Below are 27,438 nucleotides of genomic sequence, written 5' to 3'. Positions count from 1 at the left end.
TTTGCTTCTTTTTAAAATTAACAAGACTTTTTTTCCAAACATAGGTTTACAACAAAAGATTGGCAATGATTACCAATACACATGTTGTTTAAAAACACAACAGTAAAATCAAACTAAAGGCACATGTACTTAGGTCCCGATGGGTTATCCTAATATCAAGAGACCAGAATGACATGTTGAAACCTTGTTTAAACAGATAGCATTAGCAAGAATCCTGTGCATGTGAGTGTGTGCATCCACTTACGGCTGCTTTTCCAATGACTGAGATGGGATTTAAACAGGAAACAGATGGCATCACCTTTTCATCCTTAATATGATTACAATGAGTCGATACATTCTATGTTGTGCTGTGAAGGACATTTCAGGGACATACATGTCCGAAACAAGCATAAATCACTTCAAACGATGACTATCATTCCTACAAATCTTTTTAAAATCATATAGAAAAAAGGTACAATAGACTTTCTAATGTTCTTTAAATGTAGAAACAATTTCCAAAATGATTGTTCAGAGACAGGATAACCAGCAAGAAAGTATGCAAGTGAAGGGAAAAAAAACAGAAATGGTGAAATTGTGACACAATGACTCTTGTGCATTAAGTGTCAAAAACTGTTGGTACACTTGGTGTTTAAACTACGTTTTAAAATGACTGGGTGTAGGTAAAGAAACCCCCTCTAAGTAACGAGTGCTTCTAATGTAATACTGGTCATATTTACATTTCTTTCGACTCCTGTATGCCCACTGCTAGATTTCTTTTTCCCTTGAACATGTCATACTTTGGCAATGAACTACATGAGATCTGAAGAAGCGGAAGAGTCCAGAAAACATCTTAAAATAACAGACAACCAAAGAGGAGCAGAGACGATGTAAATGGCTTTCAGAACAATGCCAGCCTGATGTTTAAACTGGTATCTGCTGAAAGAGTAGTTGGTTCAGAAAGGAATACATAGAGAAGTGACTCAGACTTCAAAGATAAATTCAGGGAGAGGTCAACTCTGACAGACAGTTCAACACGAAATAAACCACAGACCGCACTTTAAATGAAAACTACCAGTCTGTACTGCTCTAAAGAGGATCTCAACACCAGGTTAGATTTGAAGTCTTTTTCACCTGTAACCTTGGTAAACAAAGATAACACATTCAGCTGGTGTTTAGTTGCTCTTTAACATGTTGTACGGATCAAAGCAGAACTGCCTCTGGGCTGAGACTGAGGTAAGCACTGCTTCTACTGGTTGAGAAAATATATTGTAGTGAAATTCTGATTTTCTCATTTTTTTCACTGAAAACTATTCCAAGGAAATTTTCAAAAAGGGGACCACTGACAGTGACTTGTTGGCTTGTCACAGATCTGAATGTGACAAGGATTTGGATTAGATGGTAGACTTTGAAAAGGAGACTTTCAGATGGTGATTTCCTCCCATGTCGTAGTTGTGAAGATCCATCAGGGCTTGGATCCCTTCCTCAACTGATGACATCTGGATCAAAGCCATCTTACGGTCTCTTAATCAGGAAACAAAGAAAAGTTGAATGTCACAGGAAGCAACAAAAACATTACAACTGCCAGAATTTGATAATTTGATAATTTCATTACAGGCTGCAATGTTCAAATATATATTAGAATGTATTAATAAATCAATCAATAAACAGTTGGAGCTCAGGCTGCTGAGCTCTGTACAGCCACCAGGTTCTCCACGTGTTCTGTAACACACTCCACCTTCTTTAACGCGCTCTGACACGACTTAGCATCCCACCCACGACCTTTCAATCCCGGAGTAACTATTCACCTTTTATCAATCCATCACATCCAGCTAGCTCTGCCTCATGTCATAGCAATATGCATATCAAAATGTGTGTAAACAATATGTGTTGCTAGGCAACCCAACATGTTCTGTTCTTGTTATTCATTAATTTCTATGGGAACAAAATGATGTCCCATTTGATGAAAAAACCCATTATAGGAATAGTTTGGGAATATGAAATGATAGTGTTTTAATTTGACCACAGTTACATAATTAAAAAAATTCCAAAGGGTCAAAATGATCCCCTTGTGGTTCTAGTGTTCTTTTGTAAGTTACCCCAGTGAATTGCATGCTACTTATCTAAAGTGTTTCAAAGTGCTGCTTTTAACTTAAAGTAGAACGAATACCACTTGTAGTGTCTTAAATAACTTCATACTGAAAGGTTACTTACTGGAAAAACTTGAAGGCCTTCACAGTCCCTCCACTGTTGGAGAACAGAAGACGCAGGTCATCCTCTCCTACCCCATCACTAAACAGGAAAACAGCAACTGTTATAACCTTGAAACAAAGAATTATAAATAATACAATGTGTCCGTGGCTATTTTACCGAATGTTGGAGAGGTGAAGCGTTGCCGAGGGTGGAAAGATGTTCTGGAAGTTTTTCGATCCTGGCTTCTTAAAGCGATGGAGTGGTGAGCCAGAAAAATCTGTGTATTGAAAACAAAATATCCACATCTTGACAAAAACACCTGCTAAAAAGTTTTGCTAATAATTCAATAACCAAATCTAGAAACTACAGACATTTTTAGACTCATGGACTAGGTCAGGGGTCGGCAACCTGCGACTCTTTAGTCCTTATACTGCGGCTCCGCGTGGTTTGGGAAAATAAATTAGAAGTATTTAGCTGAAGTGTAATTTATTTATGTTAGTTCTTTTTTAACTTGTAGTTCTAAATTGGAAGTTTATTGTGATATTGAAATATAAAAATAAAATTATATTCTATTATTTTTTCATTGCTCAAAATAAGCGTCACACTCGCGGAAGCCGGTGTACCCGCAGAAACGCCGTGCCTTTATCGAGACTTTCAACCCCAGGTAGGCCTGGGGGTTGGATCCACATTATGTCAGCAGCTGTTCTCCACCATGAACTATGTTAAAAACAAACACCACTCACGCCTCACAGACGACAGCTTACAGTCCTGCGTAAAGATGAAAGCCCCGATTTGCAGACGCTGTGCGCAGAGGTTCGGGACCAGAAGTCTTATTGTAAACATATCACGGCAGACCCGACGATGTTTCTATGAACATGCTTTTCAGCATCTCTTTACTGACCACTTTTCACACACGGTTGCTGTACGCATACAGCCGGCTGTAGCTTTTCAGCTCACAGCCCGACACATAATAACACAACAGCATAGAGAGCACAGACGGGTGCTATCTATGCGGGTACATCTCAGGTGCGTCGCCTCCCCTGCAGCGGCGCTGCAGACCACGCCCCGCCACACACATTAACCAGGTAAAATACATATTTAGGCAGAATTTAACAAATATCTATTTTCCATTTTTCAGCAGCATAGTGCTTTTTTTCCAATTATTTTTTAAAAGTCAGGTCAAAGCTCCAAAAGCCCAAAGGCGATATAACAGTTTTTGTTTGCTACATGGATAATTTTAGTTCAGCTGGGTGTCTTTCCTTTTGTTATACTTCTTTAAGAGGTCAAAATGTGTTAATTGCATAAATAAAATGTCATTTTCTCTGTAGCACTTCATGGATTTCATAAGCAACACAGCTTAGTTGTTCACACAAAGCATAAAGGTAAAAAACAAAATGTCAATGGAAAATTGTACTTAGTAGTCAGTATAATCTTTTAATGATATAATTTTGTATATGGTAGAATACTGCATGTAACCATTTGTGTTTATTGAAAGGATGTCTCATCCTAGGAAGTCTGTAACATTCCAGGGTGTTCTGGCTTTCACCCCCACATCCCAGGAGCATGATAAAGTTCGTACCTTGTTTTATTGTTTTACGGTAGGATTAACGTAGTTATATCTGTTTCCAGTCTAAGTGGTTTTGGTTTGATGAACTGCTGGACTTTCCAGACCAGCAGTTTTAGGGAAGTCTTTATGGGGTCACACTCTGACCCCCCCTCACACACACACACCACACACACACCACACAAGCACCCACTGAAGTGTATAAATAAAGAACCAGGGCAAGTCCTCAGTGCGAGTCTCTGAGTCTCACTCTAGGCTGCCCTTGCTAGCAAGTAAATCTGTGTGTTTCTCCTCTCTGATTCTCTACTGAAGAAGTGTTTTAGAATATATCTCTTAACATTATTTGGTCCTTCGTAGCCGGAGCAGAAAACATCAGAACTGTTATCTGTGACTCTGTTCCAAGATCCAGCACTGATTCCTGACGCCGTGGGGAACCAGCACTGAAGCCTGTGCACAGCCCTCTTAGACGAGGAGAGAGCCCCAGGACTTGAATTCGGGTCTGGGCCGGTGGCCTGGTCCACGGCGCTGGGATTCAGTCTGATGATCCGAATCACCAGTGAGACGTCGGAGGGTGAGAAACACTATTTTGGTATATAAAACGGCCGCAAAGGTTTAAAAAAGTCACGTGATAAAATAGGTTGAGTTGGCCAAAAGGAACTGTGTTTAGACTAGTTTTAGAGGTAGCTGAAATTACTTCGTGACAAATTAGGTTTAAGTTCGCCAAAAGGAACTGTGTTTAGACTGGGTTTAGAGGTAGCCGTGAAATACTTCGTGACAAATTAGCGCGCAAATGTCTATATGTGTGTGTGTCTGGAAGTAAGTTGATTTTACAGCACAATAAGCTGCTGAATTACTTCCATTTTTGTTTTCTTTGCTGAGGCTCAAGTACTGGTGACAAAGGAGAACGGTTGAGTTTCATCTCATAAAACTGATACCGCTTCACCGTTAGGGTGAAGTCGAAGGCCGTATCAGTAAACCACTCTGAAGTCAAGCGTGCCAGCGACGGCCCAGCAAAATCTTTGAAAATGGAGAATAAACAAAAGGCTAAATTACAACTTATCTTTAATGTATTCATACTAATAATAGCAAGGATAACAACCTGTAAACTGGTGTCAATGATGAAATAATATTAATATGAGGAGGCACCTCAGTCAGTCATGATGTGAGGTGGATAATTGTTGAAAGTAATCTGCATTAAGCTTAGGGTTGCTCAAATTCAGTACAATGACATATGAAGTAGAATAGGTAAATACTTTAACTAATTACGTGTATAGAGGCACTTGACCTGTTTGAAAAACTGTCATCCTAATATGAGCCATTGTTGAGATATAGAGCAAACCTATGAAAACAACTAATATGCTGAACCCTGTATGAAGCAGCTGAAAACTACATGATGGAGAAGCTGAATTGAATATGAAAGTGCAAGTCTTTGCCACTGTGGGGCAAAGCACGCAACCACTGTGTGAGGTTGCGTTGTGGTCTCTTCTGAGCTGATGAGCAAGCTACACATTATCAGATTGAGATCTGGCTAAGAACTCTTTAAAGAGAGGGAAACAGAATTATGATAACTGTGATAACTGGAATGTGCAGAGTTTCCGTGAGCAGTTTTCCTACATCTTGACTCATGTGTGTAGAGTGTTCATAGCATCAGCATCATGTTTTTGTTTATTTGTTTTGTTGGGTTGAAAATAATTAAATAAACTTGTGATCATACTTATGGATCACCATGGCACATGCCATTGGCCAAATGATTTATTTACGCAGATGAAAAAAGTGAGTGTGAATGTGTCTGACGTCACAGTGTTTTTGTGCGCTGTGTAAAAGTAATTGCCTCTGATTGTGAGAGCGGTGATTCTGCAGGTCACCAGCTATTTAAAAAAAAAAAAAAAAAGAGTGAAAAAGAGACAAAATTTACATTGTAGATGAAAAATAATCATAGGAAAAAGGTTTTGTGTTGATCAGCCAAGAACAACTACAATCTTATTTTCTGCTTTTAAGAAAGGACAGTTCACAAAAACAGAGAGAGAGAGAGTTGTGTGTGTTGATTAAGCAGTGATAATAATAATGAAAATGTCTTAGTTTGTCACTTTTAGGTGACAAGCAGACCTGAATCAATTTTCCACATGCAGCGGTCGGAATAAAGTTATAGTTTAACATCATTGGAAACGTTCAGGCCAAGTTTCTGGCTAACTTATTTACAGCACCATGTGTCTCTCAAACTCACAAGCGAGCTCTCACTCCTCCCTGAAGACAAGGAATGCAGCTCCAAAGAGCAATAACATGGCAGATAAAGAGACAGCAGCAGAGTCCTGAGCAAAGACTCCCGAGCAAAGAGTCCCAGCAAGCAGCAGCAGTGTGGACAAACAGCATCGGAGAAGAAGAGCAAACCCATCATCCTGCCTGATTGGATGAATGGTACTGTGTTCCCAATAAGCTGCAAATTCACTGTGCATGTGACAAGAACATTTGAGGAGAACTGAGGAGACTGTTGGAGTTTGACATTTGCCACCTTTGGAGTAAAATGGCAAGAAGAGACAGTGAAACACAGGACAAAGCTGAAGGAGAACTGCCTGCTATTGGACTGTTGAAGTGGGAGAGGACAACACAGTGAGAGCAGTGGTGAGAACACATAGGAATTTTGTTTTCAATATGGGAAATCAAAATTTGGGTTAGTAAACCTGGGGAAAAGAAAACTGACTGCTTAAGTGGAAAATTGTGAAAGAGTCTGAAACATTGCAAAAAGAAACATACAAAATCACACACACAAGCAAAACATGCATTAACCCTACTAACACAAACACAAGAGAACTCATGAAGATTAGACAACATTTTAAGCATGTGAGTCTGTTTGCCATCTTGTCCAAGTCACTTAGTGTGACGAGAAGTGATGCAAAGATCAATGGGCTCATAGCACATTAGTTACAAAATGATTAAATAATCGCAGAGAAATGTGTAGGAAAGGCAGCTTTAAGAACATGCTCTGCTGGATGTGCAGCTCCACAGACATGCATTAAACCTGCCTAATAACACAAACACACATGCAATGAAAATTAGCTTGTTATCTCTCATCAGTGTTAAAATAGGGTAAATTTAACAGACACTTGTTATCAAATGCTGAATTTATCCAATAATAAAAAATTGACTCTCTAGGTTGCAGGACAACAGTTTAACTTTTGTGGGAAAAAAGATTCTGGTTTGACCAACCAGAAATCAGACAATAAATTTAGTTGTTAATATAGTAAATTGGGAGATGCTTTCTGCTTAATTGATGCAGCACAAATAATTTACTGTATGAGGGAAATCCTATTTTTGTGATTACATTTTGAACATGCATTTCTGTTGTCCTGTCATCTTAGTGGGTTAATAGCTGATATGCAAATTAGTTGATCGTTCTTAGATTAATGAAAGGTGACTGAATTCTAGCACGAGTGAATGAGATGTGTTGGAGTTTGTTAGAGTGGAGACTCTAAAACACTGAGTTTCCTGTTTTGATGTGTGAGTGAATCCTGTACCTAGATACACAACTCTGAATACATCAGAACAAACGTCTTTTGTGAAATAGCTGATGACATGTCTCATGTCTATGATGACGGGAAAAAAGAAAAACTGGATAATATGGATCTGTGGCCTAAATGAGTGAAAGGCACAGACTTGGGGATTAAACTCATAACATATTAGGGTTATGTTGTGTGTTGTGCAGCCGATGGTTGGTTTGGAGTGAATCTAGCTGATGATTTTTCTTTTGCTGTGAAGTTGAGCCTGCCAATTAGTATGATGGTATGATAAACCATGCTGATGGTATGATTTACCCTCCTGAGATGAGGAGCTTGTGTCATGACTTAACAAGGCCCTTTTATTTTGTTATTTTCACAGTGCACTGAAAGTTTTGTTTGATAATCTCTGTTTGAGCAGATCTGCACGATTAGAAGCGCTATACGATACGTCGTCAAAAAAAAAAAAATTGTTACAAGTGAGTTTCTCCACATTGAAATGGGCTCAGGAGAAAGCCACTTATTTGGGACAATTAGAAAATGAGAGTCCCTGCCTAAAAAGGATTCAGCGAGGTAATCCAATTATAAGTTCTTTTTCTTTTGAAATGACGTCATTTTGCTGAGGGTGGAAATCAAATGCGGCGATAGTTTCCACTATCAGCAAAGAAAGAAAGAATGGATGAATGAATGAATGAATGAGTGAAATGGAAATGAAAACAAACTGACTGACTGGTAAAAGCTGACAAGACTTGACCACGACTCAAAGTTAACCTCCACCTAGACAGGCCAAAAGGGTGGATGAATTTATGTGTTTCTTTTTACAGGAGCAGAAAGATGACAGCAACATCCGAGGTTGCATACCGATTTAACTTTTAAATGCCACTTTCTGTGTTTGTGAATCTACCAGAGGTGTGTTATTCATGGGTTTGTGTTGCTCACAGAGATTACTGTGAGAAAGAGTGTATACACCCGCGCAGCGCTAACATTTACATTTCTTTTCTACAGCATTACAGTTCTTCTTGTGATTTGATGATGTGACTTATACCAGAACAACTAGTTAATGTTTTTCTACTACAAGATTTCTGGGTTTAAGTGTGAAGAAACTGTGTTTATAGGTTTTGAGTTGGTGATGCTGTTACACTGTGTTTCCTGTGTTGAAAACTAGTGTCACTTCTTTCCACAGCTATGGATGGCTAACTTTATGGTCTTTTTATGGCACCTCTGGAAACTGTCGACCTGCATCTGACCATCGGGATGGTCAATGTGTGTTGCTAATGTTTGTTTTTCTAAGAGTACATGTAGAGAATTCAGCAGAAGCGGACAAGTAACATGAGAAAAACAAATAAGAGATGCAGTGTTTATGGAATAATTTAATATGGGGCTCATTAGCTAACCACCATTGAGCTCATAGTGATTGATGAGTGGAGTGACTTTGCTTAAGAGAAGTCACCGATTACATAAATGTTAACTGAGTACATGGGATGATCCATGTCTGAGGCAAATTATGGAAATATTTGTAGTTTACTGATTTGAAAAAACCTGCACATGATACTTGTCTTGCTGATGTTGAATGCTTTATTACTCTTATGATATAATTGTTTACAAGTGTGAAGTTTGATTTCACTTCCAGACCTTGTTTTCCAGGCCATTATGGTGTGTATGCAGGCTCCTGGCGGAGCCAGGTGTTAAGCAAACTTAATATGCAAAACACACTAACATCTTTTATTGCAGGATTATAGGTCCGGGGTGGTGCTGCTCCAGAGGAGGAGACACCCTGATGTTGCCTGGGACATGATCTAGCTAACCTTTTTCTTTAAGACAGGAATCTGGTTTTGATGAGTTGACTCATGGGAGTGTCCATGCGTCAAGAGGAGGGGTCCAGGATTAACATGAAACAATGAATTAACATTAAACTATGCTTTATATGATTTTTGCAGCGATTTGTGTGATTAACAGTTCATTCAACGGGTATTAAGCCTATGCAAGTGGTGCATCCATGCTCAAATGAGGCTTTGATGGCCTATAAGTGAAGTTCACTGAACTAAAGAATGTGGTTTGATGATTGTTGACATGCTCTCCAAATAGAAGTTTTTCCTCCTAGCAAGGAAATACAGGTGCAGCAGTCATCTCCTGAGAAATCTTCAGAGGCCCAGTGAGAAACAAGAACCATTCCAGGCATAGCTGACAGCCCAGGCAGTGGTTGAGGTCATAGGTCAAGCTGGTTGGGGCCCATCATGAGATTAGACTTTGGAGCCACAGCAAGGACCACGAAACTGCGTTGGAATGAGAGCTGTGCCAAGGGGGATTTCCAGAGGCCAACAGAGGAGATTTTGGACAACAGACAGGCACCTGAAGGATGAGGGGAGCGTGCCAAGCTCCATCGACAGTGCAGGGGGAGTCCGAGGATGACATCATGATTCTGTGAAAAGCACATGAACCAGAAGCTATGGTGGTGATGACAGCAGTTTCCTATGAACATCACCTAATGCTGTGTCACTGTACTGTGCATATGATGACACTCTGAAGACTACTGGGATCATAACAGCAGTAAGATAACTGGACCCAGTACCCTTTCCACAGAGGGGTTTTTCTGCAGAGGATGGACAGTAGAAAAGTCATAAATATTCCTATCGCAGGACGAAGGCCTAAAGCAAGGTGATGGGGGTTGATAGAGGCCATTTCAAGTGCTTCTGACCACTCCAACTGCCTGCAAAATAGCGGAGAGACCCTCCTGGATACATCAGAGCAACTGCAAAAAGGTTGAGGTCCCAGAGGATTCCACTTCCTCCACAGAAATCAACTAGTAGAGGAAAGTTTCACCCTCACTTGGTTGCTTCAGTGGCGAGGGGGAAGTGCTGATTGGGCGCCCGTAGGGAATTGCTCGCACTTCAACCTCCAGCCATTGGCCAACTCTAGAGTAACCAAGTAGTAGGGTGTGACGGACCTGTTCGTAGCCATGGGAAGGTGGACCCTCCTGGTTACCTTGACTACGACGCTCACCTTTACAGGACAAAGACAGAATCGGCAAATACAGACTATTATGTCTGCTCTCATATGCCCAGCACGCCTTTGAGACAAATCAAAGCAGGCCCAAAATCAGGACTATGTAAGCGATACAAGTGACAGGTTTTCTTGGCTTTACATTAGCTCCTGGTTACAGGTGCTAAAAAGACTACTCATCGGAGTTGGGATATTTCTACTTTTATTTTGTGTCTTTGTAACGTGTATACTGCCATGTTTAAAACTCTTGATTAACCGCATAATATTTTCCACTGTTGCTGATTACATAGCCGTGACAAGTGATGATAATGACTCCGACCTGTTGGAACATGAAGACTTTGTGTGACCAATGACGATGTGACAGAAAATGTACAACAAGATGTTACATACTGATATCTCATTTAAATGTATACTGACAACAGGAGGGAATGTCAATGGAAAATTGTACTTAGTAGTCAGTATAATCTTTTAATGATATAATTTTGTATATGGTAGAATACTGCATGTAACCATTTGTGTTTATTGAAAGGATGTCTCATCCTAGGAAGTCTGTAACATTCCAGGGTGTTCTGGCTTTCACCCCCACATCCCAGGAGCATGATAAAGTTCGTACCTTGTTTTATTGTTTTACGGTAGGATTAACGTAGTTATATCTGTTTCCAGTCTAAGTGGTTTTGGTTTGATGAACTGCTGGACTTTCCAGACCAGCAGTTTTAGGGAAGTCTTTATGGGGTCACACTCTGACCCCCCCTCACACACACACACCACACACACACCACACAAGCACCCACTGAAGTGTATAAATAAAGAACCAGGGCAAGTCCTCAGTGCGAGTCTCTGAGTCTCACTCTAGGCTGCCCTTGCTAGCAAGTAAATCTGTGTGTTTCTCCTCTCTGATTCTCTACTGAAGAAGTGTTTTAGAATATATCTCTTAACACAATATATATAGTGTTATCTTTATTTTAGATGTCAAAAAGTATTTGCGGCTCCCAGTGTTTTCTTTAGTGTGGAAACCGGGTCCAAATAGCTCTTTGGGTGTTAAAGGTTGCAGACCCCTGGACTAGCTGAACAATCTTTGAATATGGCATCTGGTTCTCCCAAGCAGGACAGCGCTGCCATTAAGACAGAGAAAAAACTTTCTAGCATCTTAAATTAACTTTATGGGTCTTACGATAAAACTACATATTGTTTTATGCACTTATGTAACTAGATCAGGCCACAGCTGTTTTTCATCAAATAACAGTTGTTTCAATGTTCTTTATTTAAAATAATGAAGTTGGCGATAGAAGTGTAACATCCAAAAGGGCAAAGTGAGCAAAAGTTTTATTTAAGTCAAGTCTCTCCTTTGACACACAATCATCTTTTTGGTATGCCACACAAAATTTTGGTAAAGTCAAACATGTGGATCATAAATAACGAGATTTCCATACAGGATCTGTTTGAGTGTAGTGAAGGAAAACACACAGAGGGTTGGGCTGCAGTGGCGACACCTGTAGGGAGCAGCTATTCTTGATGCAGGGCTTGACACCAGCTTTGGAGTAAGGCTGCAGTTATCACTTATTTTAGTAATCAAGTATTTCATTGATTATTCCATCGATAAATTGGATAAGAAATACTTTTGTCTCATTAATGAGCAATAATAAATATTCAAAGGTGCAAAAACAAAAGTTTTAGAAATTGTAGTGTTTTAAGTTTGTACACTGTTAAAAATTAAAACAGAATGGCTGTCTCCAGCCTTCAGCCAGTTGTCTAATTTAAACACCAAATTGGATTACATTAACAGTTCATCTGCATGTTTCATTTTAACTTCTGTATATTTCAGTACAACCTTTGTAGCTTTACTGCAGATTTTTCACTGTGTAAAAAGTGGCAGTGGATGTGAGCAGCTGCAAAGTTTGCTTTTCTTCACATCGGAGTTTGTTAAACAGGTGGTTTGATGAAGGACTCCCACCAGCTGTTTCCAGTAAAGGTTTTAATGATGATTACAGGAAAAGGTGCTACTATTTTGGACAAGCCATTGTACTGTGCCCCCCCGTGGCTGGGTTAATCCTTTGATACACAACAAGCAACGTGAAAGATACTGCCTTGTTGCCTTCCAGGATCATCTTACCTTTAGTTAATAGTTGGTCATCCAGTCCTTCTCTGGGCAAAGCCACAGTCTGATGTTTGGACAGTGTCACTCTCATCACTTTGCCAAATACCTTCTGACCATTCAGGTGACTCATGGCTACAGGTGAGAAATGCAAACCAAGAGAAAAAAAACTTGACAAATGTTGACAATATGAAATTTTCTGATGCAGTGATTTTGATCATTACTGTACTGTAATGATCAAAATCACTACTCGAGTGACTTTGTACATGCAAATCTCAAGCGCTACAAAAACAAAAGCACATTTCATTTTCTTCATATCAATGAGAATCTTTAACAGAACATTTTTTTCAGTGAAATAATAAATGTATTATAATAAATAAATAATTTTTTCCTAAAGACTTTTTCAAAATATCTCAACCAGTGGAACTGCCAAGTTTTCACATTAAGCCTGAAACAGTGATTGTAAAAATACAAGCATCGTGCCTTAAATGATCTCAAACTTACCAAGTTGAGCCTGGTTGCCATCTGACAGCTGAATCAGAGCGCTGTCCTTTTTGTTGTAGAGTATCTTTACCCTTTGCACATCACCATAGACCCCTGAAGGTACAGAAAGAGAGAGCGAGAGAGAACGAGCGCGAGCGAGAGAGGGAGATCGATAGGAGAGAAAGAGAGCAGGGGAGAAGAGAAAGAAGACAGACAGAGCAGGAGAGATGGAGCCGACGAAGATAAAAAAAGGAGAAGTGTGAAGGATGGAAGGAATAAAGTTAGTGCTAGAAAGACAAATGAAAAAGATGGAATCTTCCCATTTGACTTCAACTTTAAAGTCAATAAAATGCCTCTGTGAACCTGAGTAGTTTTATATCATGACTGTGAACCAATGAGAAAATCGTGGTTGAGCTTTAGCAATGACACCTGATTGATTATTGAGCAGTGTATGCAGGACTCACAAATCCAGCCTAATAATGCAATTCAAAATGGAAAACTAGACACGGACATGGTCAAAAATACACGTCATTAAACAAATATAGAGTAAACTAAGTCAGGAACATGACTTAGTTAGAACTCAGAACAACTTTTCAGTGATTTTGAATGGAGATATTTTGAACTGTGGACATCTTGGAGTTGCAAAAACTAAAAACTAGTTTATATGAGTGTAAAGGCAAGAAACTCTCGTGCTACTCGACAGTCCAATGTGACCTTTGTGACACAACTTATTTAGAGGATTGATTGGCTGCAAAATCCAACTGCAAACTGACTGCACTTGTTTAAAACAAAATCTAGAAAAAAAAGGATAGAAAGAAAAGTAGCGCAAGAATGAGTCTTAATGAGTACACAGGACTGTCGTGATCAACCTGATTATCAGTAAGGAAGGAAAAAAAGAAAAACCCACTAAAAGACACATGGTAGCCAAGGCACAAGGAGAAAGATAGCAGAGATCTGCAGGGATGCAATACTTTCTGCCGTGGTCTTTGCTAATAAACTTCAGAGTGGAACAAATATTTATTTTGCCATTTCATCTAAAACAAATTTTATCTCATTTGTGGTCGCTGTGGGGCTCTAACAACGCTTCTATTACTTCTACTGGCGGTAAAATCTTTCAGCACTCACTTTTACAATGAATTACATTTTCACAGGCAGATGTTCTATGTATTTAAAGGTTAGTCCTAAAACAATAGTCAGGTGTTCATATCAACACTGAAACAGGTTCCTAGTCATTAAATAATCCCTTTCCTAATGCACTTTTAGGGTACAGTTTTAAAATTATAAGAAGAAGAAAAAAATTAGGGTGATTAAAGCAAATACTTGTTCAAGCACTGACTGGCTGGGGCTTGTTCTCCCTGTACCTGCATGGATTTCCACTAAAAAAAAATCCTGCTTCCTCCCACAGTCCAAAGACATACATGTTAGATTAACTGGTGATTCTAAATGGCCATGGATATTAAAAAAAACATTTTCTCTTGTTTTTACTGGCCTGTGTGTGCCGTGGTACGAGAAACATGCAAAACTAAAGATATATCATAAACTGTTAAGCTCAGTCTGAAACCTTGTCAATGCCAGCTACACGTACAGAAGCTGCTCAGCCATGGAAAACCATGCTGTGAAGTTTTTGCTGTGTGTTTTTGTGTAGATGTTAATGGCAGAGGATGTTTGGGTCAGCAGAGCATTAGTGACCCCGCTCTGTACCTTTACTTTACTTTTACGATTTGAATTATTGCAACATCACCATTTTATTTTTGTACCATGCTCCAATTCACTGAGTTCTTCCACAAATTGCAGACTGCATGGCTAGATGTATAATTTTATACTCCTGTGGCAAAAGAGTCTAAACACACCTAAATTTTAAGATTTGTCCATATAGCATACATTTTTTTCCATGCTCAGTATGAACAATTAAAAGCTCTCTCAGTGTTCACAGAGACACCCGACTATTGACTTGAAAAAATTCTTAAGTTGAAGAAAATATGGTGCAGTATTTTAGATACATATATGCAGTTGACAGTTTGGCTTTTTCGGCTTTCTGTAATTGTACATGTAAAAAGAAAACACCAACAACAAAAAAACAAAACAGAAACTTGTCTTTTGACTGAAGGCCTGCTACACCAACTGTGGACCAGGCAGAGTTCTTATGCGTTATAGGGTATATATGTAAGTGGTTTTGGTGTCTTGAGTTTAGAGATAAGCTGACCGAATGGACAATCTGTCAGACTCACTGCACTTTTAATGTGGTGACAGAAGTATATTTGAACTCTTGAGTACACAATATAATAGAGAAAGGCTTGGAAATACAGGAAGATACAGAAGTCCACGACATCACTGAAGAAAGTGAACAAAACTTGATTAACAGAGAGAGATATACAGATAGAATAGTAGAGGTTGAACATACCGAAGAGGGTAAAGAGACTTTGAGGCGTGACCATCTTTAGAGAGAGAGACCGCAGAGCAGAGGACAGGAAGAGGAGGAGCAGAGGAGGAGGAAGAGGAGAGACGAAGGTAGAAATCAGACCGCCCAGCGTTGGACGAGGGGTGGTGGTTTCCATGATGGTGAGGGGTGGAACAAAGATGAAGGGCATAGGGGAGTGGGAGTTTCGGAGAGGAGGAGGGTCAAAATGGCAAAACCAAATTGGTTTTAGATCAGAGTGAGAAAAGTGAGGAGTAAAAAGTGAGAAAGGAGGCAAAATAATTCAGGGCAAATGTAGATGATTGGTTGCGGGTTAAGAGAAGTGTGCGGCAGTAAAGAATGGATGGCCACATGGAGAGAAAATAAATGTGTGAAGGGGGAGCAGAGGAGGGAAAAAAGGAGGCAGGGAAAGGAGAAAGGAGGAGAGGAGGACAAAAACCAAAGCAGAGGTCAGTAAACAGAGCATCAGTGGAATATCAACGGAGTCTGATTGATTGCTGGCTGGATTTCAAACACACACAGTCCAGTTTTGTTTACACACATATGCAAACATTTCTTTCGGAATGCATTTAACAGCGAGGAAAACAAAACAAAACAATGGATGGCAGGTAGAATAATAAACAAAAAAAACAAAGAGTGAGTGGAAGAGTGAGCAGCAGGACACATCAAACCAAAAGGACACAGTACCATGAAGCAGATGGCTGGAGGCATCGAGCGCCACAAGAACCACCATCCATGTCTGGCAGATCAAACTGACAAGTGTGGAGGAGCTTTATACAAACAATGGAGCTAGACCACTTAAATGCAAAGCAATAAATTATTCATTCAAACAGGTCCTAATGATATATTACTAGGGATGCACCAATCCAAGGCAATAACACCTGTAATATACCTGCTAATACGGAGTACCGATCCAATAGTCCACTAGTACTAAAATACAAAGCTGTTTCCATCCCTCTGAGGAGGAGACTGGGAATCATTGTTTGTAAAAGCAAACTACAATGAAAGAATGCATTTGTGTCATTTAAGCTCAGTGTGACACTGCTGTGATGTCATTAATGGTCACACTGGTTTCTCATTGGCCCGCTGTCACTGATACCTAATATAGCTTTCAGAGTCATGATTCGACTGGCATTGGGTCGGCGCATTCCCATGTACGGCCATTTAAAACCAGGACGATCTAAAAAGCTATTCATAAAAGAACATGTATTCATTTTACAAATTTCATCCTATTTAAAAAAAAAATCTAACATTTAGAATAAGTCCTTGTGTCATCACTATAAGTAGTCCAACCCTGGAACTAGATCCTCTGTGTTAACAGAGGCCATTGCCAAAACAAGGGTGTCAGTTTGTCACATTTTACTACAATCAAAATTAGTCGAAAAATTTTAGAATGTTCAAGATGGATGAAAGCTTTTTTTTTAAGTTTTGCTCGTTGTCTGGGACTTCTTTTACTATGAAAACTGGAAACTCAAGTCTACTGTGTTAAAACAGCTAAAATCCATCCATACATTTGATGACAGAGTTGAGAAAGAATGAGCAAGTGACTGAAAAACATCACTTGGGTTCAACACTTACAATATGAAGAATGGCCACACCACACTCAAACACTACTTAACAAATGGACTGTATTGAGCAGACTCCCAAGTGTATGTGGAAGTTGCTGCTCTCAAGCGGATTGGTCACCAGAGAAAACTGTGTGCTCTTATGAAACAGTCAGGATACAGCTCCTGCACTAAGGGTAGAAGTGTGAAACCACTATTTTACTAAGAAGTCCATTTCAATACAGAGGGGGACAAAGACAGACAGAGAGAGAGGAAAAGAGAAGGAGTTTGATAGAGAGATGGAACACAGAAAAAGATAACAGGTACAGAAGATACTGGAAAAACAGATGACAGAATAGTTGCACATTTAGACTTAGAAAATTAACAAAAAATTGAAAGACTAAATAGAATGCTATGATACAAAATATACAAGTATGCAGGTGTTTATTACAGAGAAACCTCTCACCATCTGACAGACACAATGGGATCAAACATGAAGTAGTTGAAAATATTTTAAGACAGTAAAATTTAGGACTTGTGATGGAGATTCTGGAGATTCATCTCTCTCTCTCTCTCTCTCTCTCTCTCTCACACACACAGACACAAAAACACACATATACAGACACACACACCCTCACACCACTACCTAACAGTCATTCCTGAATCTGAGAAAGTTCTTGAAAACAAGATAAATTGGCCAATCCACACTGGACAATTTAACTGGGGAAAAAAGTTTTGGTGCTAAGTGAAGAAAACCCTGAAACAGCTTAGGGGTCAAGACGATGTATTATACTTTAGCTAAGTGGAGGAAGATATGGGAAAAATTTAGCACACAAAAGACATAGCACACATCCAACCACAGCCCACACAGGAATTTACACTACTACCAACTTCAGCAGCATCCAACAATTCAAATAAGTGCATTTTACAGAACTTAAAAATATTACTTTAACATTATGCACATGGTTTGTGTACCTCTTCATTTAGGTTGGATGCCAACAGGACCCCTGACACTCCTGATCCTGATAGAGCAACGCGACCTGCAGCTGCTGCCGCCGCTGCTGCCGCACTCAGAGGGCTGATGGCTCCTGTTCGGAAAGCACAAGAGAAGGCACATCTCAGAATTAGACACTAAACTACAAAAACTAGAAACACCAACACACTTGTTTATTGTCAGCTAACTGCATGAAACATTGGCAGGGCTATTATTTTTAATCAGTTTAACAGATTCTAAATGAAAGAACTACTGTGATCTGAAATGCGAAATATGTAACAATTCCTCAAATGTGATAAAGAAAAAAAGACATGAAAAGAAATCAAAATGGACAACCTAACCAATTCAGGGTAGGGTCTGACATGATTGAGGTTATTGGTGGTATGACAATTGCCATTTAACTTTAGCTATCTCAACTTAAAAAAAAAGTAGTACTTGTTGGCACTACAGAAATGAAAGGGAATGGTCACCAAAGTGAACATTACCTGCACTATACCATTTAACATTTTTGCTTCTTCTCTATAGAGGTAAACCACATAGAGAAGCAGGGCTTCCACTAGAAAAGCTGTTAGCCCCATAACCTTCAAAAGTCAACATCATTCATATAGCAAAGAATGATCAAGGCTGCTGTAATCTGTAATTGGGGGACATATGTGGATGGATAACAGCTAAACAGTTAAAACAACAGTAAATAATATAAGTTATTATTGAGTTTGTTTGTTTGTTTTTTAATTAACCTTTAAAGCTTTTTCCGAGTTGTTTTTATATGTTTAACACAATAAAAATATGCTAGTGGATACAGGTAACAGCTGTAACTGTACAGCTGGGGGAGGGTGTAGTTGTCGACAACAATGAAGCACACATAACATTTCCCCCCCAAATCTCACTGCATTCAACTAACAGGGCCATTTGAATCAACACAGATTTACACTCTCAACAAAGACCCCTCATTTTAAAACATGGGGAAGAAAAACAACCATGAGCAAAGTTTTCACACATCTGACTGAATATTATTTCTATTTTTTTTTTTTTTTTTTTTACAAAAGTCAACGCCCAAAACATACAACCTGCATTTAAACCATTTAAGTGTTTTGGTGAACAGAACAAGTTAATCTACAAAGAGAAATTCTTCAAGACTGAAACTCTCAGTATTGCTATTAAATTAAGCTGAAAAAGCACAGTTTAAACAGTTCAGCTAATTTAACACAACCTATACATATATTTAAATATTAAAAATAAGATTAAAAAAGCTCATAAAAATAGTTCAGGTCAATCAATGCCAGCACATTATTGGGAAAAAACATTTATTATGTGATGAACTATAATAATACAGGGGACTGCAAAGAACCCAACTGTTTACAAGATGGTAAACAGCAGTTTCTTACGGCCACTATTTGCCTCATTTATATATTTAGTTCCAATATCAACCGACCTATTTCGTAACCACTATGCTTTCATAGTAATCATAGCTGGACATGACAGGAGGCAGGGCAGCAGTAACAGAGGCAGAGTCATGGAAAAACAAAAATAAGAAAAAAAATTATAGGTACCTCCACCCTGCGAGAGGGAGAGAGAAGATGAGTAACCTCCTCCACTAGAGTAGGAAGCTAGTGCTCCAGATGGGGTACCTACAAGACAATAACAGCTAGATTTATACCACACAACACTTAGCTAACCTAGCACCAAAGAGTACAAATATCACAAAAATCCATACTGGCCTAAATAACAGTATTATATTTAATGAGTTATTACAGTCAATAAGTAAATATTTATCGAAAACTACTCAGATACTGCATGTCAGATACTGCATCGTCACCAGATTAGAAGAGACGAAATTAACATTAAAAAAAGAACTCTGTGCTTAAATGAGATCTAAAATATATCAGCGTTACAGCATGGCTGCAATACACCAGCAACCTCACAAAAAGAGGAACAGAGATGATTTATGTACAAGTAGGATGACCAGAGACGAGTTACGGACATCCAAAAGTCAGTATACAAATGGTGTCATTTGCTATGAATAACGTGTACTTGTCTAAGAGAAAGAAACTTGCTTCTCAAATAAAATGTAACAAACTGACCCACAGCTACAACCTGATGGAAATAAATGCAAGTAAGATCTCTTTTGCTTCAAAGATGGAAGATACTTCTCTATGTCTACAGTTTAATTTGTAGCTACTACAACAAACTTGTAATCTTGTAATAATTTGTGTCGTTTGCCGCAACTATATTTGGCAACAAGCATTATGCTTCCCAACCATAAGCAGTTCGTTGAGATGACCCGGTGCACCTACTGTACTGATCCAGAAGACGCATAATTAGGAAGCCTGTGAGAAAAATAAGCTTTCAATATCCTGTATAAACAGCAAAATGACTAATGTGCACTACACTGCAAAAAGCTGGGTCTGTTTGAAAGTCACACTCTTGATTGGTTGATCAATTCAAATACTTGCCCCTTCCTAATACACAATACAGTAGCATGGTGTTAAAGTTGATTGTTTTGCAGAATATATTCAGAGTGATTAATGAATAACATTAATGTAAAAGGGAAGAGCACAAGGGCAGTAGAAAAGAACACCAAGTTTATGAAGACAATAACACGAAAAGTTGCTTTTGTGTCTGATACAGCATAAATTGCAAAAGTATGAAGTATTGCACATTTCTAACTGACTCCCATGCACCATCAACGACTTGTGCAATATATTTCTTTGTAACTGTTTCGTGCTAGACTTTATCAGGCTAAAAAGGACAACTCATAATATTACCCAGAAACTTTAAACACCCCAGACCAGACCCTAGCACCAAGTCAGTTATACTTATGGGATATTGATCTGGTCAGGTAAATAGCAAAGGGCAAGGCTAATCAGGTACAGCTGCTTTGGTGTTAATAAAAGTAACAACAGGTGCACTAGTGGGGCAACAATGTGACAAGAACGGTTTACAAGTGGGGACCACTGACATGTTTTCCTCCTTATCTTTTCTAATGTTTTTTAACTAGTTTTGCATTTTGCTATTATCAGTGTCTCTACTGGTAGCGAGACGCTACCAGCGATACCTGGACCCTACAGAGATTGGACAGGTATTCCAACTCCTCCAGTATGGCACATCAATACGTGCCACGGCCAGAAGGTTTCTTAGTGTCCGATGTCTCCCAGGACAGTCTCAGGGGATTCCAAGAGACAGATGGGAGACAGAAATCTTGCTCAACACAATGACCTCCAGGAGACCAGTACTGTAAATTTCCAAACTGACCAAACAAGAGAAACAGACTTAGGGTCCAGTGTTCTCTAGTGGGCCCTGGACTCACTGCCTGGCACTGTGGAGCCCGACTGGCATTTGCCACAGAATACCAGAATTGGCAGGTCAACCACTTGCGCACTGTGTTTTTCAGAGATTAGAAAAAGCAGGTTCATCATGAGCACATGTGAACGATCTGAAAGGGTCTGGAGAATCCAATGAGAACTTTATGCTTCCGGTTGGATGGTCATAATTGTCTGGGGAGGCATACACATGAAGGGACCTACACATGTCTGCCAGATCATTTATTCACTTTAATTTTCAAAGTTAATTTTAAATGCATCCCTCTGTAGGTCAAACAATCTATTTACTTGCATTTATTGGCCTTGATTGATTATTATAATGACTAACTGCATTCTTTATTCTCTATTCTTAAATACACAAAGAAATACAGAGCGGAAAGGATTACGACATATTCAGTGTAACTGTAATAATGTGTCGGTAACTGGCTTCAAATTCACTTCCTTAAATTGACCCATGACTGGCAAAAGAATTTCTTTGTGGATGTGTTCCATCTAAAGCAAACAAATGGAGTTATGAATGTGACAGTACAGGGTTATGGATAAATGGAGGGACAGATAAGTTGATGTTTGGTAGATGGATTCAGGAGGTGGTCTATTTACCCAGTAAAGAATGATCCTTGTTGGTTGACTCTCCATCTCCTGTAGGAAGATCAGGCCTGGTGTAATCTCGACTCTTATCATTGTTGTATTTGACGTTAACGTTGACCAGTTTACTGAAGTCTATCCGCAGAGTACAGCATGAGTTATAGATGTTCTGTCCATCCAAAGACTGAAGTAAAAGGAACAAAAGAGAAATAAAAGCTTGTACGATAGTCTCCAAAAGTTGATTCTGTTCATGCAGTCAATGTTGTGGTATCAAATACTGACATTTTTTTAAGATGTCAGACGAAATCAATAGAGCAAAGCACTTCCTAGCTCATATTTTGAGGTCAGTACCAGATTATTATTTTTTATTAATAATAACAACAACAACAACAACAACAACAACGACAATGTTGTACAACTGTATTTTGGTACATAGATGGCGACAGATAGAAAGACAGATCTGAAGCCTACAGAGATATACTTTAATAACCCTGGAGAAAAGAAAGTGTTAGACACTGTTGCTACTCTGTCAGCTTGTAGTGGCTCAACACATTAAGCATTGTTTTTTCTGGTTTTGTCAGCCATTTATACATCTGCCTGCATACTTTATTTGCGCTTCTGCAACAATGGAAAGGCAAAGACCTATTGCAGTGTAACTAGAGAGGATTCAGGGCTATCTGATCCAGCCCTTACTATATGCTTTATCGAAATTAAAGTTTTAAGCCTAATCTTAAAAGTAGAGAGGATGTCTGGCTCCTCAATTAAAACTGGAAGCACAGAACCAAGAATCCTGGAATCTGCCTCCCATTCTAATTCGAAATAAGTAAGTCTGCATTCTGAGTGCAAAATACACTATTGGGGTGACACAGCAGTATGAAGTCTTTAAGATAAGATGGGGCCTGATTATTCAAGATCTTTTATGTGTTGTTGATGTGTTAACTCCAGTTTGTGTATTTGTGGTCCCACCAGTTTAGCTTGCTGTGCATTGACGGGGTCACTGAACTGCAGAAGAGCCTGGAATTGGTTGTTCTTGGTGAAGGTTATAATCTTCATTACGGTCCCAAACTTACTGAAGATCTGAGAAGAGGAAAAGGAAAGAAAGAAAAAAATAACAAACACCATAAAACCATGAGCAGCAAACTTAAACTGAGTAAGGTTCACAATTTTTTTTCTTTTTTTTAAATGTATTTTGGGGTCTTTTTACCCTTTATTTGTAATGATGGACAGTGGAGACAAGAGAGGAAAGCTGGGAGAAAGACCACGTGCAAAATGTACAGTAAATGGCCTCGAGGCAGATCAAACCCAGGATTCTGTATTAAGGCTATATATAGGTCACATGCTCAACCCAGTGTCCCACCAATTAGATTTGTTATGATAACAGTTTCAAACTATATAGACATCCCCCTAACCCTAACCCTAAGTCTTATGGGGATGATGATCAATGTGGGGATGCACCGATTCCTTTTTTTCCAGTTAACATCCAATACGTTGGCTGCGATACCAGTTTCAAGTGTAGTCGCTATCCTGCCTACATAGTGCTACCAATTACAGTCACAGTAATTAATGCTTTTTCTTCTCACAGACACTTGAAGTGTGGCACTGCTAAAGATCTGGAAGCAAATAATATGAGTGAGTTGACAACATCATGTTATGTTACCATAATAAAAGCTTCCCATGAAGTGTTAAACCAAACCAAACCAATGTCCTTCACTCTGGGACCTGATGTAATGCCTCTACGAAAGAATATAATAAGAGTGAAAGTGAACGAGGGAGACAAAGTGAGAAAAAGCAAAGTTGTGTCATCTAACCACAGTTTACAGTTGAGCAAAAAAACTTTTGTTGGCAATGAGAAATGCCTCCAAACTGCTGCTGCTTTGTATAACTGAGGTTAGCTTTATGCTACCTTAGCTCTGCAGCTAGCTGTTGGATAGCACACAAACACAGAATTGAAAGGAAGGACTCAAACTATAGATCAGTCCATTGTTATGACATCTTGTAAAGCGCTTTGAGTGCTCAGCAGAAAAGTGCTATATAAGAACCAGTCCATTTACCATTTTTACCATCCAGTTTTGGGGTCAGTACTGGATATCTGATCGAAATATCGGATATATGCACCCTTAGTTTATTTCTGTGCTCTTTTTCTGACCTGTAGTCCAAACATCAGAAAACACCAGACTGTGTATACCAAACATAATGCCAAATTTAGTATTCATGTTTTACCTGTTGTAGAACATCTAATGTGACAGGATAAAACATGTTGTCAATGATAATTCGCAGGACAGGGCTGGGGGGTGGAGTTAAGTCCAAAACTCCTGGGTCAGAGGACGGAGAGCTTCCATCCTGAACTGCTGACACTGCCTGCAGTACTGCCTGGGCCCTCTGAATGGAAAGAGAAAAGACACAACAATATAAGGTGATATAAGATTAATTCACCGAGGACTGGGTGAAGGACAGTCTTTAGTGGGTCGGGGCGATCGTGGCTCAAGAGTTGGGAGTTCGTCTTGTAATCGGAAGGTTGCCGGTTCGAGACCCCAGCTTGGACAGTCTCAGTCGTTGTGTCCTTGGGCAAGACACTTCACCCATTGCCTACTGGTGGTGGTCAGAGGGCCCGGTGGCGCCAGTGTCCGGCAGCCTCGCCTCTGTCAGTGCACCCCAGGGTGGCTGTGGCTACAATGTAGCTACCATCACCAGTGTGTGAATGGGTGGATGACTGGATATGTAAAGCGCTTTGGGGTCCTTAGGGACTAGTAAAGCGCTATATAAATACAGACCATTTAGTGTACAAATACAAATAAATAAATTCATCTACCTGGTTAAGAGCAGAGTCTGTTTTCAGTTCCTTATGGTTGGAATACTGGATGAAGACTGGAGTATTTCTGACCTGAATACAATACAAATCCACATATTAGTTACTAAGAATTAAAGCAACAATGGAAAACATTAATGCTTATAGAAAAAGTTGTACTTCAGACCTGTGGTGTGACAGCTGTGTAGTAGTTCACCATAGTTACAGCAGCTTCCTCTGTGCCCAACTCAAGAAAAGCCTGGAAAAGTACACTATGTTCAACTTTTGAAGAATGATAATGCTACAGTTGAGGTGACAAAAAATCCAGGAAAAAATTAACACAATTTCACAGAGCATCAATAACACCAATGAAAGCCCCCGGGGAACAGACACAGTCTCACTGAATTTAATCGACTAGTAAGTCCACCTGTATTCATAACTGGCCAGACGCTCATTCAATATAGGAATGAAATTTTGGGGGGGGGAATAAACTCTGCTCACCTTATGTTAGTATTGGCTTTCCGTGACTAAAATAATGTGAGAGAGCTTTTATTTTGATAAAATCATATCATATCTATCATATTTTGATAGAGAAACGTAACTGTTACAAGAGCACTCGCTAGGAAAGTTTTGTCCTTTCAACATTTGCTTTTGGGGGTAAAGTGATAACTAGTATCATCTTCTTTTGCAGTTTACAATGTAACATCATCTATTTACAGTATTCAATGATCAGGTTCACATTAGGTTCAGTTCTTGGATTCTGATAAATCACACCACTGCTGTTGTGACACCTTTGGAATAAGGGAGCGACTGAAAATAGCCTTTTTACTTGCATTAGGCCTAGTGCATAATAGTTAATTTCCCATTCTGTGTAAAAGTTCAATGTTTTATTTTCCATCCTAGCACTAGCCGAAACGAGAATATTTCACTGTAGCTCACCTGGTTTTTCCCCTTTAGCATCAGTATATTGGTGACCTTTCCAAAGGGCAGCCCCAGAGCGATAACTTCAGTCTCTGACACCTCATTGGGAAGTTTTCTGATATGGAGGACTCTGGAGGGAGGTGATTCGTCCAGGCGTTGTTTCTTACTGTCACTGCCATTCGCTGAATATGCACATATAGACAAACATTAAGGATCAATAGCTTTTCATATCAAACCACACAGTTTGGGTCATGTTATTGGGCATACTTGTTCACTGACACATTTTCAAGGATCACTGTAACAAAGAAGTAAGAACAGAACTATTATGAACTTGTAATGTTAAATCATGACTATATAGAAATATTGGGAACCGTTAGCACTGAATTTACCTTTTAGGTCACGTATCATATGTACGTAAAACACTTTTTAAGGAGACGCTTGTGGGTTCCATTCAAGCTACAACTGAACTCACCAGTCATAGAGTTGGGGCTGCTACCGTACATGTTGAGCTCATCTGAGCCTCTCTAGTAAAACAAGCAGAAAAAGAAAAAAAGTTAAAACTTCTATGTTCAACAAAATCTGAAAGGTATACAAAGAAAAATCTAAAAGATTATGTCAAACAGTCAGGGAATACATAATTGTTAAGAGTAGAGGGAAAAAAACCAAAACTCAGCAATACAACTTACTTTCACACCAACCGCAACATCACTGCCAAAAACAAATGGGAAAAGAGATTAAGGATAAAATGCAAATCTCGTGAGCACTGAAACAATGTAATTGTTCTCATAATTAAAACCAAAATTGAAGTATTGCTTAGTAAAATTGGAAATGATTATGTTGCTGGTGAGAATTTAACTTGTGTTCATTTATTACTGTCGATACTTTGGAGCTCTGATGACTGCACAGATACAACAATTTTCTTATTTCAGAGCTTTAAGTAGAAAATATACCGTCTAGGCGAGTAACAAAAATGACAAAGTATATGTAGTTTTGGTGCTAATATTCCCTTAAATCATATTACTACTTGAAGAAAAACAATACAGCCGCTTAACACAATCACATTTGTTCTGTTTCAACACACCCACCAACTTTACAGCCTGCTTTGAATATGGCCATATTTACTAAACTGATATACGTTCCTCTTACACACCTTTCGTTTATCCCTTTTCTTTCCAAATGTACAGTCCGAGAAGTATGAGCACCTGATACTGATGCTAAAGTGTTTTAAAACAAACCTAAATCCAAAAAAATGCCTTTATTTATTGCATTATTTTGCATATAGTTAACTGCACAAACTGTTGTGCGACGCACTCTCACAGTGAAATAATAATATATATTTTTTAAACCCTTAATGTACAATACCCCGACAGAGGTGAGTGTAGCATACATTATTCCAGACAAAGGAGCCTGCTTTCAGTTAATGCGCGAGCAGCACCAACTGTCAAGTCATGTCGGCTTTGACATGATTCATTAACGCCGGGTTAACTAATCGCTTATTAAAATTGTAATAACTGACAGTAATAGTCGCCAATGCCATAAAACCACATACATTAATTCCACTGTTACCGGCAGCTTTGTTAATGTAGCAAGCAAACGTTCAATTTTATTTTACACACAAAACAATGCATTATTACGCCGAAACGTGTCTTAATCTAACTAGGTTGTTAACACGAGGCATTACCATTACGTTAGAAAAAAACACATAAAACATACTGATGAATAATGCTCCACACACAATCAAGACATTTCAGTAATACATTTCGTGATGTTAGCTAGCTAACGTCGTGCACTTCGCTTTATACAGCTTCACGATTTGCAGGGGAGCTAACATTTAGCCTGTGTCAAACCGAGCAGGGGAAATGCTTTATTCTGAATACGGCCCACGCATAGCTGTGGAGAGCACACCCAAAAGCACCAGCTGCAACATAAATACATTTACCCGTCCATTGCAGCTCTTTGTCCTCTTCTGTCTGTTGATATTTCTGTACTCTTCGATGCGGACACTCTAAGCAAAATGGGCGTTCTTCTTCTTCTTCCTCTTCGTGTCTTTTAAGGGTGAACAACAGTAACATCA

At 39.1% G+C, this 27,438-nt stretch overlaps 1 protein-coding gene across 1 annotated transcript; it reads right to left on the bottom strand.

Annotated features, from left to right (window-relative positions):
- On the bottom strand, positions 1 to 27,438 carry LOC146498379 (polypyrimidine tract-binding protein 2-like). Its single transcript, XM_085139824.1, has 17 exons — positions 27,304 to 27,438; positions 26,051 to 26,072; positions 25,837 to 25,888; positions 25,383 to 25,546; positions 24,631 to 24,702; positions 24,468 to 24,539; positions 23,879 to 24,037; positions 22,625 to 22,735; positions 21,674 to 21,842; positions 19,304 to 19,381; positions 17,735 to 17,847; positions 15,201 to 15,234; positions 12,821 to 12,913; positions 12,335 to 12,451; positions 2,347 to 2,446; positions 2,191 to 2,268; positions 1 to 1,500 (listed from the first exon to the last, which is right to left on the bottom strand). The coding sequence occupies exons 1-17, from the start codon at positions 27,309 to 27,311 to the stop codon at positions 1,371 to 1,373; spliced, it is 1,572 nt and encodes a 523-aa protein (XP_084995950.1). The 5' UTR covers positions 27,312 to 27,438; the 3' UTR covers positions 1 to 1,370.

Source organism: Neolamprologus multifasciatus, chromosome 18 (genome assembly GCF_963576455.1).
Source record: "Neolamprologus multifasciatus chromosome 18, fNeoMul1.2, whole genome shotgun sequence".
NCBI classification, from domain to species: domain Eukaryota; kingdom Metazoa; phylum Chordata; class Actinopteri; order Cichliformes; family Cichlidae; genus Neolamprologus; species Neolamprologus multifasciatus.
Note: the sequence above shows the minus strand (reverse complement) of the source record. Positions and strands in the feature narration are given on the sequence as shown.

Bases quoted from the DNA above. Each gene is read 5' to 3' on its own strand.
- LOC146498379 (XM_085139824.1), bottom strand. The intron at 21,843-22,624 runs GTGGGACCACAA...CTTTTACTTCAG, and splicing joins ATGCACAGCAAGCTAAACTG to TCTTTGGATGGACAGAACAT. The intron at 2,447-12,334 runs GTAAGATGATCC...TTCAATACACAG, and splicing joins TGACCAACTATTAACTAAAG to ATTTTTCTGGCTCACCACTC.